The 13197-nt window shown below is 50.4% G+C and overlaps 1 protein-coding gene across 1 annotated transcript in view; it reads left to right on the forward strand.

Annotated features, from left to right (window-relative positions):
* mark2b (MAP/microtubule affinity-regulating kinase 2b) overlaps positions 1–12486 on the forward strand; it is a 43347-nt gene extending 30861 nt beyond the window's left edge. Inside the window, 6 exon segments of the mRNA XM_076972517.1 lie at positions 1396–1545; positions 4969–5232; positions 8633–8659; positions 10488–10526; positions 12014–12077; positions 12079–12486. Of these exon segments, the coding sequence (XP_076828632.1) occupies positions 1396–1545; positions 4969–5232; positions 8633–8659; positions 10488–10526; positions 12014–12077; positions 12079–12486 (952 nt within the window).
* Positions 12487–13197: the final 711 nt, after the last annotated feature.

The following is a 13197-nucleotide window of genomic DNA, read 5'->3' on the forward strand; positions in this document are numbered from 1 at the left end:
CAATTTTATTGCCATTTGAAATGAGCCTCTCTCCCCTGGTCCATATAAGACACACCTGCGTCCTCACGTGGTGGTTCCCACCCTTCCCCCGACACGCTGCCCTACACCCCCTCGCTCTAGTCCACGTCTCTTTGGTGTCCAGGGTCGTGTGCCCTCAGGTGGGTCACTGGGCCGGTACTGCCTGAATGTTTATGGACCTGAGAGGGGACGTGGGGAGGTTTTAGCGGTGACGCAGCCCTGTGTTCAGACGGCGTCTTCCCTTGAGTGTGAGAGCGAGTGTGAGATGAGATTGTACTCCGCCCAGAAGGGCTGTTCGCTGCTCTTCGTCGGCTGCTCTTCGTCGGCTGCTCTTCGTCGGCTGCTCTTCGTCGGCTGCTCTTCGTCCGCTGCTCTTCGTCCGCTGCTCTTCGTCCGCTGCTCTTCCGTCCGCTGCTCTTCGTCGGCTGCTCTTCGTCGGCTGCTCTTCGTCCGCTGCTCTTCGTCGGCTGCTCTTCGTCGGCTGCTCTTCGTCCGCTGCTCTTCGTCGGCTGCTGGCTGCATAGGCGAAGGGCCTCGTCTTCCTCCTGTCCCCCCGGGATGCGTCACGGCGGACGTGAAGGTCGATGAGTGTGTGGTGTGTGTGAGGTGCGGCGTTAGCGTACGTGTGCTCTTCTCAGCCTGGGTCAACCACCACCCACCCCTGGAGGAGCTGCACCCCCTCACACCCCCTCCTTCTGCCCAACTCCTCCTCCATCTCCTCCTCCTCCTCCTCATCCCTCATTCTCCTCCTCCCCCCGTCCTCCTCCTGCCATTGACTTTCTTGTTCATTCTTGTCATAATTTCTGTTCCTTTTGTGCGTGCGTGTGTTCGTGCGTGTGTTCATGCGCGCACGTGTGTGTGTGTGTGTGTGTGTTCAAAAGGATTAGCATAGTTTGTGATGGAAAAGAGGCTCTATTAACTCTGTTGTTAGATTCCTGTAGTCCACCTAATAGGCTTACTCTCACTCACTGGCCCACAGAAATGTGATAGTGTGTATTTTTTTCCATCACAAGCTCATCTAAGCCCTGTGTGTGTGTGTGTGTGTGTGTGTGTGTGTGTGGTGTGTGTTCCCTGTAATCAGTACTCTGAACTCTCTCTCTCTCTCTCTCTCTCTCTCTCTCTCCTCTCTCTCTCTCTCTCGTATCACTCCGTGCTTGCCCCATCTGTATAGGCTCAGTGCCTGAGCCTTCTTTGTGCTGTTTCTCTCTCTCGCTCTCTCTCTCCCCCCCCCTCCATTGTGAGAAAAATATGGTGTCTAATGAAATGCTCTTCCCTCTCTCCACACACATACACACCCATGTCTGTGTGTGCAATGGTGTGTGTGTGTGTGTGTGTGTGTGTGTGTGTGTGTGTGTGGGCGGTTGGCTCCACCCTCAGCCTGAACACTCCTGGCTCCCGCGCCTCCACAGCCTCAGCCGCCGCCGTGCTCTCCACCTCATCCTCCTCTTCCTCACGCTCCCGCCATCACAAGTCCTTCTCGTCCTCAGCCCACCCCTGCCCCGCTGACCTGCACACACACCAGCCCAGGCAAGTCCCTCCCAGCCCCACACAACCTCAGAAGCTGACTTTTGCGTTATCGCGATCACTCAACCAAGTTTGGGGGGGGGGGGGGGGGGGGGGGGGGGGGGTCGTCACTTAAAGGTCACTGAAGGTCACAGTAAAGTCTAGAAAGAGTGAGGAGTCTCCAGAAGGGATGTGAATGTCGAGAGTCCCAGCTTGAGACACCCCCGCTGGTCTAAAGGGTCTTTCCACTCTAAAGACCAAGAATCCATTTTACATTATGTTCTCCGTGCAGACTTTGACCCAATTTTTTGTTGAGGTGTTTTCCAGTATTTTTGATGCTGGGATGGTTTTTGCTGGAGGTGACATCACTGTTGTCGTTTTAGAGCTGAACTCTGCTAAAGGTTACAAGTTAAACAATTCCTGTGGCTGTTAACCTTGCCCTGTTACCGCAGTGTCACTGTCTTTTGAACTGAGAGATAGACGGGTTGTTACCTGCTAGGTTACGTCAGTGTTACTACCGTGGTGTTGAATCGACAGTCCGTGTCTGCCGCTCCCGATCAGATCGACGGCGTACGAGGTCTCGTCAGCCCCTCCCGTGAGCGAGTTCTCACCTCCGGCTGTTCCGTCAACATCAATCCCTCCCACACCAGCTACACCGAGACACCGCCCCGCAGCACACGCCGCACTCCTGAACCCACCCGTCACTCGAAACCGTCCGGACACGAGCCGTTTACCCTGCCTCCGGGGTGGCGGGTGGAAACCACTGGGCACACGCCCTTTGGAGACGGATGACGTCAGGCTCTCTCCACAAACGTGCTAAACCTGTGGGGTCGGCCACGGCGGATATGACGCACTTCCCCTGTGAGAGCACGCCGCGCTCCGCAATAGTGCCGCGTCCGGAGAACAACGGGCCAGGCTAGCGCCGAGCAGTGATTGGTTAGAGAAGGCTTGGTGGATTGTCCCTGCTGTGTCCCCGGTGCCGGTGGCTGGATTGAGACTCAGGGACATGCTGGGGTCTCACACTGTCCCCAACATGCTGGGGGACGAGTGAAAGGCGTCAGCTTGGCTAAACGAATTTAGGTGCTAATTTTCACATTACAGCAGATGAACAGACAGACAAACCTGAATGGACAGACAGACAGACAAGGCGCAGCACTTAGTAGGATGGATAGATTCATCGATTAATTAACAGATTAATTCATAGATTAATTAATGTATTACAGAGCATGTTTAGGAGTGGTAACGATATTCAGTCCGAAGTGCACGGCGAACATTTAAAAACTAGCAGATTAGAAACGTTGCACATTCGTCAACGGCTGTTTATTGTGGAGTGATGCAAGTTCGGATTCAAACAGCAGGTCGTCGGCACTGTCTTCAGCAAAGAAGACTTGTAGCGCTTAATTGCAGTCGGCAGGAAAGATCTCGTGCTGCTATTTACGAGGGCACAGCTGGACGAGTCTGCCACTCACTGTGCTTCTCTGTCCATCCAGTGTGCAGGGCTGAGACTGACTGGAAAACTGTAGCTTAACTAATGCTCGAATGTCTGCAGCTCCTGCACAAGAGATTGGAAATATCTGAAGTAGCCTTTTTGTATACAAAATGCTAACATTTCCAGCCTACGCTAACAAAGAGATTCATCCCTGCTGTTCAGTTAGCTGTTCCCTGAAGACATCACGAGTGTGTGTGTGGTTTCTCCCTCAGCTACGGAAACACATTTTTCGGCCATTTTTGCCAATTTGCCACATTTTTTGGTTCCCTTGGCCTGGACCAAAGCAGGAAATTCTACATTGTTGCATTTTAGTCCCAGTTGTCGTAGTGTTCACATGTACCTGAAGGAGTAAAGTGGAGTGGACACGGTGCCGTGCGGATGTGAACAGCTTTTAGGACAGACACGATAATGACGGCTGAGTCACAACAGTCGTCCGTGCTGAACTAAACGCGTTTGTGGGGTTTGAGCGTGTGGGTGGTGTTTTACCAGCTGGGAACTCGGGAGGAGCTGGCCAGATGCTTTATGGAGTCAACGCGGCATAAAAATTCCTCCACTACAGGAAGTGCATTTTGGATTCTTGGGCATTTTCTCCAGTGTAGTACAGACATGCTCATTGAGCCAAATGTTAATGAGGCAATTTACCTCCTTATTGGACCAAATGTTAATGAGGCAATTCGCCTCATTGGACCAAATGTCAATGATGTGTTTTACCTCCTTACTGGACCAAATGCTGGTCATTTTACATCATTACTCCTAGTTTTCCCGCCGTTCTTTTTCACTACTGCCACTCCGTCCTCTCATGCGGCGTTAAGGGCCACAGTTTGTGACCTCACGTTCTGTGATTGGTCCTGTGATTGTGTTCGGACTTGAATCCGACCAGAGCCCGAGACTCCTGCTCAGCGGCTCTCTCTCTTCCTCTGACCGTCCGCTTCGGCGGTTTACTTCGGTCAGACCGTTGAAGCGTTCTTCTGAGCTGCCAAGTCTGATCTGAGCATTACGTTACAGATACAGCTGCTGCATTACTTCTCACAGGGTAAACAAAATCCCCCAGAATGCTTTCTGACGATGGCTGATATAAAATCAGTCTGAATGGTTAGTAATGTTGCGTGCAAGCGTGATGCATATCTCTGGATTAAGGTGAGCTGTATGTTACGATGTTAACTTCTTACAACGTTCACGTAACTCCCGGAATCCCATTAGAAACGGCTTTTGATTGATGGGATCCATTTGCATGATTGTGGAGTCAAACATTACTCGCCTTTACCTGAATTAAAGGGTTAGCGTCTCCCTACACCACATGAAGCACAAAAGCCTCAAACTTACCGCGCCAGTCCAGTTTACTACAAGCGTGGGCGCACGGCGGACGGACACCGGCGGTTAACGCCCCACGTCTGGAGACGAGCTCCTGCGTTTCTGGCGTGTCCCTGGTCCACGGGTCGGACGTGATGCGGTGGCGAAGTGAGATTCTCAGGGACGGCGTGCGCAGGAAGATGCGGTGTGGGCGGGAACCTCGTTAAAATGGTGAACCTGCGCGTCTGTGATGTTGAGCGTGTCGTCGGGACGAGCGTTTGCTCCTGGGCGGCGGACGTGCACACGTCTCCCTCCACGCTGGGCACATTCCTTTATTTAGAGGTTATATAAGCCGTTTTCACCAGCGAGAGTGAGTCAGTATCACACCTCCCCGTGTCTCACACCCAGCCACAGTTCAGATGTGATGGAGATGTTCACGGATTCCAGTTCGAATCTGTAGGCACCGCTAAGCTTACAATCCAGCTCTGCACAAGTTGTATACGTGTACTAGTGGTGTCTGCCTGCTTCTTCATGTGTACCTTGCCACTGCAAAACAACCCCTTGGGTCCATAAACCACCTACATGTTTGAGGGCAGTTACCACAGGAGAGAAGGCAGGGTGCAAGTTGAACCATGTCTCCTAAACCTCTCAACGTTGCTGTGTTATAGCGGCCCCTCCCAGCGAGCGCCTGGCGCCTCCCCGTCGGCCCAGAACATCAGCAGCGCTGCGGGGACGGACCGTACCAACTTCCCGCGGGGGGTGGTCACGCGCAACACCTTCCACATCGGCCAGCAGCGGGGGGCGCGGGACCAGCAGGGCTCGCCGTACCACGCCCCGCCCGCATCACCCTCCCTGTCTCACGGCAACAGCCAGCAGCGGCGACCTGCCACCTCGGGCATCTTCAGCAAGTTCACCTCCAAGTTCGTGCGCAGGTGAGAACCGGCGGGTGGAGGGGGTGGAGGGGGTGGAGGGAACTCGAACAGCAGCGTCAGTGGCTGCCACATCTCTGCCTTACCTCACAGCCGGGGTGTGTGCGCATACTTGGGATTATTTTGGCGTGTTGATTTCCACATTCTGTATTCATGCTAGTTTTAAATAAGGAAAGTGGTCTGGTTAGTTTTTATTGCTTTGTTTTTTTTTTGGACGAGGTGTGAAAATCAAACGGTGTACGCTGTCTTTACCTGTCACGTCAGCACACGTGTACACACGTCTCTCTACGTGAGTGTTTGCTGTCTTAACGGCATCACGGACCGTCTTGCCCCCAAGGTCCACATGAATGAAACGACGAGGTTAGAGTTCATAATCTACACGGTGTGTCAGCGCTCAGACACGTACACCTTCACATGCTCATTTCTCTTCCATTTCATCATCTCCTGCTTCTGAGCTCCAGCGCCGTCTAAGCACACTGCCACGGCCGTCTTTCCCGCACCTCCGTGGTGACAGTATCCATGGTAACCGTGGAGGTATCGCGTTCTCTGGCTCTATAAATATCCGCGGTGGGGACACCTTGGCGTGCGTGCGCTGGTGCTGGCGGGGCCATGGGCTACACACACACACACACACACTCAGTGGGGGTACGTCAGTCACACACCACAACTTTTTATGGCATACCCATCCCCTAAAGTTTTACATGGCCAGATTCCATATTGGAATATCCTCTTGATACACACACACACACACACAACTTAAGGTGTACTTATTACATGGGTTAAAGTTCTCCGTCACTACGACGGATTTCCGTCATTTGATTTTTTTGGGGAAAAAATCCGTCAAATCATAATAAACAACACACGCGCGTGCTATCTGTTTTGTGGCCGAGATATGATTCTCACTGGCGCTCATTAGCGCTGGATGGATGACGGCGGTGTCATTTGATTGACTTGCGGTTCATTCCGCCTTCAGATTTGCGGATGTTACGTAGAAAAGTTTTTACCCCCCCTCCTGCCTGGCGTGATCGTAGCGCGCGACTTTGTACACCTGCGCGAACGGCGGAGGCTACTTGCTGCGTCACATTCTTTTTGCAGTGTAGACCGAAGCAATATGTGGTAGTATAAAGAAACACCCCTCAAAAACAGTGGAATGAACATTTACCTGACCAATTGTAATGTTGCATTAGTGCTGGAATTTAGGCTAAAGTACTTTAAAATGCTTGAACATGTAACTACTTCGTTTCACAACAAATATCTGTCTGACTGAACAGTTATTACGTTAACAAATACGAGCCTCTTGTAATTCCAGGACGAAACATGAGAGAACGTGAAGTCGTTAAGATTGGGCGTTTTGAAAATAAACCACCATTAAATAATGTGATAAAAAGCGAATTATTTCGAATCATTTCGAGTATATGTTTAAATATTTAACTTAAATTTAACGTTGAGAACGCGTTGAAATGGACCTTGAAAGTGACGTACAAGTGCTTTAATTCCACCTTATAAAGGTGTATGAACCCGGCAAACATGACTTGGTTCACTGCGCTGAAGCGCTGTGCGCGCGAAGTTACAAAATTCAAGAGGTGCGCGACTGCGAGGCTCTCGCGCACGGGTGGAGCCACCGCGATTACGTCATTTTCGGCGTGCGGACCCTCGCGCTGCTCACGCCACTCGTGCTGCGTCAAGTATAAAGGCTTAAACCAGGCTTAACATGGATGGTGTTGTTCTGTTTGTATTTAAAAGCTCTATCCAGTGGTGTTAAATTTTTTGTAACATACCGATGGTGAATCTGATAAAAACAAGAGAGCTTCATACCTCTCACCAGGATTCACTAAATTTGACTTGATCTTTAAATAATTTTCTGGAAGAGGACCCCCAGATAACTCCCATTAAATACACATTTATGTACATTTATTGCTCAGGTGTTCATTCTCTCTTCTCTCCTTACACAGGCTGTTTAGATAAATATACTTTATAAATGTTTATTGTGTAGAATTAGGCAAAAGAGGCCGTGTCCCAACTACACCACATTTTCAGTAATTGCTGGCATTGTCTTTTGCCAGGAAAAATTTTTCAGTCAAATGAAAATTTCTTGCTTTAACCCATGAATTAGGCAAAAGAGGCCTTGTCCCAACTACACCACATTGTCAGTAATTTACATTTACATTTATGGCACTTATCCAGAGCGACTTACATTTTTATCTCATTTTTATACAAGTGTGCAATTGAGGGTTAAGGGTCTTGCTCAGGGGCATCTCAGTCATGGCCTCAGGTCTGGGAATCGAACCCACGACCCACCGGTCACAAGACCAGTTCCCTAATCGCCAGGCCATGATAATTACTGGCATTGTCATTTGCCACGAAAAATTTTCAGTCAAATGAAAATTTCTTGCTTTAACCCATGACTTATTATTAAGGTGTACAGTGCTATCTGAAAAGTCAATTACCAAATAAAATACATGTTTAGATCTTAAGTCCTGAGCTGTTGTTTATGGCCTGGTTTATTAAAGCGTTTAGTATCTGGAAATACATTTACTTTAACAAACTAACAGGGAGGCCATGTCTGTGGGTTCTGTAGTTAGTAGGCTAGTCCCAGTAAAGCAGGAGATCTCTTATTACACACTGATGCTTCACACACACCTGGAGAGATCGAACCCCATCGTGCACCCATGTAGTTGCCTGACCGATCGACGCCTGTGGCCCCTCCTCCCTCCTGAGAACTTGACCAATAGCAACAGGCCGTCCACGTTTCTCCGGGTTAAGGCTCGGGAGTGGTTGAGGCGCGCCACTTGTTCCGGTCGTAACTTTGCCGTCACGTGTCCCATGATGCTTTGCTGAACGCACCTGCGGAGGTGTGTGGACTGAAGGGTCAGTGTTTCTCCCGGGCCTATTACATCACTGGCGTCCTCAGGTGTGTGTTGTGCTTCACCTTGAAGGTCGGGTGTGTAAGTCTGCACCACGATTCTGAACCTCAGAATATCGGAGCAGTCAGTCTTCGAGCTTGTGAAGTATACACAATTAATAACAGCAGACCCTGAGATTTGTTCCGTATGCTGCATTTGCTCCTTAATTGTGCATTTCTACATTTCTTTCAATAAATGTGTTGCTTTTTTTGTATAAATTCATTGCTTCTTGATGTATTGTGGCAGTTTTTTCCCCCACAGGTCCAGAATCTTTTGTCGTTCAGTCTAATATAAACATGTATTAGGAGCTAAAAGCTCTTCTACACGCCCCAGAATCTTCACCCCCACACCTGATAACCATGTGCTGCCATTCACTGTGTGTTGTTGTTTAAAGGCTGTTGTTGGCTTTTTGTGCACTACCAAACTGTTGATTCATATTTACATGCCGACGTTTCTCCCCCCTTTTTTTCCTTTTCTTTATCTTTGGTTTGTTTTTGTAGAAATCTGTCACTCAGGTTCCCCAGAAGGTAGGAACGCACCCTGATAACCTCTCACGCCTCAGTCTCCTCTCTTTATTACTCAGTTTATGGTGTTTTTTGTGTTGTTTTGTTTGTTTATTTATTTTTTCTTGTACCACACCCCTCCGATTTTCTATGGACGTTTGGTGTTTGTATAACATGTTATGGCGAATACTAACAGTCTCTTCTTCCCCCAACATGCTCATTGCACAGATAAAAAAGCAAATAACACCGTTTTCTTCCCACATCTTCTCCGCTGCCCTATACCTCATCCTCATCCTCCTCTTCATCAGTGCCTCTGGTCACCCCACCTGCGTGCCTTTCACTCAGTGTACTTGCTGAGGTTACCCACAGGGCCTTGGAAATAGGATATGATGTCATAGCGCAACATGATTATCCAGCAGAAAGGATCTGGGTAATGGAAAATCCCAGTCCCAGAAACTTAAGTCCCTCATTTGAAAGAAGAAGCTTTAAAAGAAACAAACGATTTTTTTTTTTCACTGCTTATCCTGCAAAAATAGTTTGTTTATATTGGGCCTTTTTGAGATTTGTCCTCAGACAGGATTTTCTGTAGTTTTTGGACTGTGTGGGGCGGAAAAGGGGGACCTGAATATGGAAAGGAGTGATGGAGGGGTTGTTTTCTTTCAGGTCAAGTTCTTTCTCTCTTTCCTTCTGTCCATGCCTCCTCCCTCTTTTAACACGATGATGATGATGATGATGACCGCGGCTGAAGCTGAGACAACCACCCCCTCTCCCTCCCCAAGCCATTTCCATGTCATCCACCCCTCAGCTCTGTACTCCACCTCTGCCTGTACTACACCGTATATGAGAACGTGTGCGGTCCACACAGTGTGCGGCAGTCTTCCTCACTCACATCTCTGGGTTATTCTCTCAGGCAAATATATTCACAGCTCTCAGCCGTCTACTAACAAAAAAAGTAACCGTGATTACTTCACGTCAGTAACCCGTTTCCTTTGTGTTCATGTTATGCAGTCTTTGGCCAGCAGAGGGAGCTCTCGGCACATAGTTTAACATGGTATCTTGCGCCCTCTGGTGGTCAAAATCTGTCATTTTAAGTACATTGTGAGTCACAGGTGAAATTGTGTCCATAACCAAATTTCTCCCATTACTGAAACTACAGATGTTGTTTTGTACTCACTAACGTTATTTATTACTCTGCTTCTAGCTCTTGGCTTTACTACCTAATTAACTGTCCGTGTTGAACTCCTGCCCATTTTGTGACCTGTTATTTGTAGTTACCAAAGCAACACAATTTCTCTAATGACACTTGCAGTTCCACATTAACGTAAGATGGCTGACACAAGCCCTTGCTTGTCTGAGAATGCTCTTCTTGTTTCAGTATGTTTAATATTATCTCTCTGTCTCTATATGTGTATATATACATGTATTATTTGTGCTTTCACTCCGGTGAGACCGGGTACCTGCGTGTGAAGTTCGGGGTTATGCCAGCTGTAAGCAGAAACGTGGGTCTGTAGTTCACATGGTGACAGGCTTGTAACCGTCGCCGACGTGCTTCGCTTCGCACGTTGAATTTGAGCTTTTGTGTAGTCGTCCTCTTGAGCACGGGCACGTCGGAGCCGCTGTTCGTAATTACTCCTTCTTCAACCTCGTCCACTGGTTGACTGAACAGGCCTTATAGCTGCAAGGACTCATGTCCACACCATGTCGTGCAAATTAATTACTAACACTTCCATTAATAGAATGGGACGCATTCGATTCTGTGGTTATACATTAACTTGTGTGGTGATGGAGTCCCTGTGTGTTAATGAACGCAGAGGCCAGAGCAGAAACTAACGTTGTTACCGTTTCTTTCGAGGAGCCCGTATGAGGGAGAGGGTCGGGAGGAGGGTACCAGGTGAGGAGACTCAGACAGACTGCCAGACCTGATCAAACAATTCTAATCAGACCCAATCAGTAGATATTCAGAAAGTCGTAAGTGGCTGGTGGAAGGGTTGTAATTGGGTGGTAATTGGTTTGTAGTCATAATTGTAGCAAATCAATATTGATTAGTTTGGAGGAGTGAGTGTGTGAGTGTGTGTGTGTGTGCGCACGCGCGCGCACACAAGTGCATGAGACGCTTTGTGTGCCTTGAATTGTTTTATTGGATTCTGACTACTTTTGTTCTCAGATCAGCTTAGTCTCCAGATTTTTCGGGTGATTTTTTTTTCTTTTTTTCTCCATGTGTCTCTCACTGTCTCTGTCTCTCTCTCTCTCACACACACACACACACACACACACACACTCCAGTTGTTTGTGATTCCCCAGTAAGCCTCTTCATTTCCCCTCCTGTAGGCCTGTGGTTGTAGCTACACAACTGTCTACACTTCACCCAACACATTGAGCTGGTCAGAAGGGAGTTCGTCACTGAAACACTCGGCTCTTTCCCTCCCCCCCCCCTCTCTCTCTCTCTCTCTCTCTCTCTCTCTCTCTCTCTCGCTCTCTCGCTCTCTCTCTCCCCCTCCCTCTCTCTCGCTCTCTCTCTCACGTGCTCTCTCTCTCGCTCTCCCTCCCTCCCTCTCTGTTTCCCTCCCTCCCTCCCTCTCTCCCTCCCTCACTCTCTTCCCCTCCCCCTCTCGCTCTCCTTTCCTCCCTCCCCCTCTCCCTCTCTCTCTCTCTCTCTCTCTCCCTCCCTCCCTCCCCCTCTCACTCTCCTTCCCTCCCTCACTTTTCTTCCATCCCTCCTCCACCCACTCTCTCCCTCCTTCCCTCACTCTCTTCCCCTCCCCCTCTCACTCTCCTTTCCTCTCTCTCTCCCTCCCTCTCACTCTCCTTCCCTCCCTCACTCTTCTTCCATCACTCTCCCCCCTCTTTCCCCCTCCCTCCCTCTCTCTCCCTCGCTCTCGCTCTCCCTCTCTCCTTCACTCTCCCTCCCTCTTTCCCTCTCTTCCCCTCCCCCTCTCGCACTCCCTCCCTCCCTCTCCCTCCATCTCACTCCTTCCCTCCCTCTCTCTCTCTCACACACACATGCTGGCCCCTACAGTATGTGGGCGGAGCTTTAAAGCTGCAGACACCCCCGCCCGTCACTGCAGTGTGATGCGTGGGGGGGGGGGGGGGGGGGGAGCCTCTGGATCACACCACCCAGGCTGCTGCGCTCAGCCGTGTGGCCCAGACCCAGCCACACACACACACAGGCCCACTGGACCGTGCATGCCCTTTGATCTTACCTGCTTGTCTTGTCCTCTCTCCAATCATCCTCGTGGTCATCATCCTCTTCTTTTCTGTCATTCTCCATTATCTTTCGCTTTCATTTTCTCCGCTATGCCTTTTTTTTTCTTTCATCTTTTTCCATGTTCTCTCTCTCTCTCTCTCTCTCTCTCTCTCTCTCTCCACCACTCTGTACAGATCTATGCTGAGCAGCGCTGAGAAATCGGAGAAGGCCGGCGTAGGGGGCGGGACCCTAGGCTCGGGGGGCGGGACCCTAGGCTCGGGGGGGCGGGGACGAGAACAGGGACTCGCTGTCTTGGTCCTCCCCGAGAGGCAGCACCCCGCCCCCGCTGGTGAAGGACCACGCCAAGCCGCGCTCGCTGCGTTTCACCTGGAGCATGAAGACCACGTCCTCCATGGAGCCCGGCGAGATGATGAAGGAGATCCGGAAGGTTCTGGACGCCAACAGCTGCGAGTACGAGGTGCGCGAGCGCTACATGCTCTTCTGCATGGCCGGCAAGCCCGCCCGCGACGACTTCGTCCAATGGGAGATGGAGGTGTGCAAGCTGCCCCGCCTCTCCCTCAACGGCGTGCGCTTCAAGAGGATCTCCGGCACCTCCATCGCCTTCAAGAACATCGCCTCCAAAATCGCCAACGAGCTCAAGCTGTGAGGAGGAAGAGGAGCAGAGCAGGACCAGAGGAAGGAGGAAGTGAGGCGGACTGGTGGGAGTGGCCACTCGGGTTTTAAAGGGGCGGGGAGGAGGCTCACGTGGAGGGCTGTTGGACGAGGCGTGGTACGCTTTGACCGACGTGAGAGTTGTGTGAGCTGTAAGTGGCGTGAGGGGCAACAGGAATGTGTGTGTGTGTGTGAGACTGCTGGTTGACGCTCTGATGTTCTGCTGTTGTCCTCTCAGAAGAAGCCGCTTGGATTAACTCTTCTGAGCTCCTTTGGTTTTCAAATCAACACGCCCTTTCACACTCACTTCCACACACCCTCACGCCCTTACACCCTCACGTCCTTACACACTCACTCCCACACACCCATGCCCTTACACACACACTCCCACACACACTCACTCCCACACACCCATGCCCTTACACACACACTCCCACACACACTCACTCCCACACACCCATGCCCTTACACACACACTCCCACACACACTCACTAAGCCTCACTCGTGCGTGCACACACCCACACACTCACTCCCACACCCTCACACACTCACTCCCACACACCAGAACCCTTACACCAGACAGCATTCATGATGCCTGCATTGCAGGGTGAACTGGGACCACACTCCTCCCAGCACACACACACTAACTTGACGTTTCTTCCTTTTGTTCTATTTACAGGGTTAATCCCAGTCTGAGCCCAACAG

This window comes from Brachyhypopomus gauderio, chromosome 14 (assembly GCF_052324685.1).
Source record: "Brachyhypopomus gauderio isolate BG-103 chromosome 14, BGAUD_0.2, whole genome shotgun sequence".
NCBI classification, from domain to species: domain Eukaryota; kingdom Metazoa; phylum Chordata; class Actinopteri; order Gymnotiformes; family Hypopomidae; genus Brachyhypopomus; species Brachyhypopomus gauderio.